General features: G+C 39.8%; 1 protein-coding gene across 1 annotated transcript; it reads right to left on the reverse strand.

Moving 5' to 3' along the window:
• Nucleotides 391–1,256, reverse strand: LOC109708180 (60S ribosomal protein L12-1). The gene has a single exon (XM_020229810.1). It carries the CDS (start codon nt 1,137–1,139, stop codon nt 639–641), a length of 501 nt encoding a protein of 166 aa, XP_020085399.1. The 5' UTR covers nt 1,140–1,256; the 3' UTR covers nt 391–638.

The following is a 2,400-nucleotide window of genomic DNA, read 5'->3' on the forward strand; positions in this document are numbered from 1 at the left end:
AATCAACATCCAGATACCAGATAAATTAACAGCGTAAGTAATAAAAACAAGAGGTACCATCTCTTCATCAGAAAATGACTTTTTGATATGACAAATCAAACAAAACAAACAATTAATTTAACTTTAATAAAGACCATAACCACATTGAACGCAGGCTTCGATCAAACATCCATACTGAAATCTCCAAAACTACCAATTCTTCCATTGCAAACTACCCTTTTTTCCCGAAAAGGGAAGATGATTTAACACTAAATAGCTCAACATCATCTTACCTGATACCGCCGCATAGAAATTGCAAATTAAAGTCACCACAACTACGTGATGTAAATTCACCGAAGAGAGAATAAAAATCTAATCTTTAAAGAGAGAGACAACCCTGAAACAGAGCAATTATGAAGAGCAAACAAAATAACCATTTGTTTATCGCAAATTAACATTCTTCTACTCTAATACGACAAATTGAACAAAACAGAACAATCATTTAATTTAACCCAAAAATAGCTCAACATCATCTTACTTGGTACGACCACATAGAGATTGCAAATTGAAGTCTCGAAAACTACTGCATGAATCAAAATCATCAAAAGGGTGAATAAAAATGTAATCTTTAAAAGAGAGGGATAGAGAAGCGACCGATCTCACGCGTCGGGGACTTCGACCTCGCCATCAGAGATCTCCTGCTGCAGATCCTTGGGGTCCTTGCCGTCGACGGTGCACCCGACGGAGACGCAGGTGCCGAGGATCTCCTTGACGGTGCCGGAGAGGTCCTTGGCCATGGATCGGGGGCGCATGATGCGGGCGATCTCGACCACGTCGTCGAGGGAGATGTTGCCGTTGTGCTTGATGTTCTTCGTCTTCTTGCGATCGCGCTCGGGCTCCTTGAGGGCCTTGATGACGAGGGCGGCGGCGGAGGGGACGACGCTCACCTTGGCCTGGCGATTCTGGACGGTGAGCTTCACGGTGACGCGGAGGCCCTTCCACTCCTTCGCCGTCTCCTTGGCGATGTCCTCGCCGACCTTCTTCGGGGAGAGCCCCAGGGGCCCGATCTTCGGGGCGAGGGAGCTCGCCGCGCCCACCTCCCCGCCCGTCACGCGGACGTACACGTCCACCACCTGCGACGGGTCGAGCTTCGGCGGCATCGCGGCGGCGCAGTGGCGGCGGAGGAGGGAGGAGCTCTCTCTCCCTAGGGTTAGGGTTTTGAGAGAGGTAGCGGGGGAGGAGGCGAGAGGAGCGGGAGAGACGATTAGGGTTTCGGGCGGCGTTTTATATTTATAGAGGTGAAAAATGCAGGAAGAGACCCTCAACTTCAGGTTATTTGGAAATCGATCCCTAAATTTTTAGTTTTATTAAATATGTTATTGCCAAACTTTTTATTTGAGTCATTTTTACAGATTAAAGAATTTTTTTGTTTAAAATATAGTAGATAAATAACAACCGTTATTTATGGTAGCTCATATGCATCACTTTTCTCATAAACTTATATGAATCGAATCTCATTTTAAGCGTAATGTATGCGTATGTGTGATCTACAGACATCTTAAAAATTATAAAGATTATTATTAGCTATTCACAAAAATAATATTTTCTTTAGTGAAGCAATTTGAATAGCTAAATTAATACAATAATTAGTGAATGACCTAATAGAATCTCTAATTCAAATTTTCAATGTCAAATTAAACAAAATAAAAGTTGGAAGAGTAGAATATTAATTAATAAGAAATAATGTACAAATACATAATTTAAATTTGCTATTAGGTGAGGGGTCTACATGAAAATAAATTGCTACTGGCATGATGGGCCTAATCTGGGCTTAATAACAATCTACTAATATAGTTCCCAAGGTCCAAAATCTGGCCCAATTACATGCCCATGTTTTTTTCCTTTTTTTTTTTTTTTTTTTTTTTTTTTTAGGGTTGAACTGTAATTTACTTAGGTCATTTGTTACTAATATAACTGCATATATATAGTATTCTAATTTAAGTTACTCATTGCGCACACAGGAACGATCCCGACGCTCATATGCGACAAATTCATTTGCATCGCCTTCACGGCGTAGCGCAAGAATTATAAGTGGCGTGTAGGAAAACTATAGTTTTGGTATGCTAAAGCATCTCTAAAATTGTTGTTTTATGTAATTCTTGTAAAATTCCTTCCTATAACTTCTTTTTATAACAAGGTCTAAAGTTTCAAATTAAAATTTATCTTTTGCTTGAAAAGCCTAAGTAGGCACATGCTAAAGTTGTTGGCCATGCGGGGCAGTTAAATTGATACATTTATATTTATTTCTACCGTTTGATCCATCGTCAGTAATTTAATGATCAATTTGTAAGATGAACATTCTACTCTTACAAATTTATCTGTGTAAAAAACAATGACAAAACAATGACGGAACTCACTATT

Source organism: Ananas comosus, linkage group 3 (assembly GCF_001540865.1).
Source record: "Ananas comosus cultivar F153 linkage group 3, ASM154086v1, whole genome shotgun sequence".
NCBI classification, from domain to species: Eukaryota; Viridiplantae; Streptophyta; class Magnoliopsida; order Poales; family Bromeliaceae; genus Ananas; species Ananas comosus.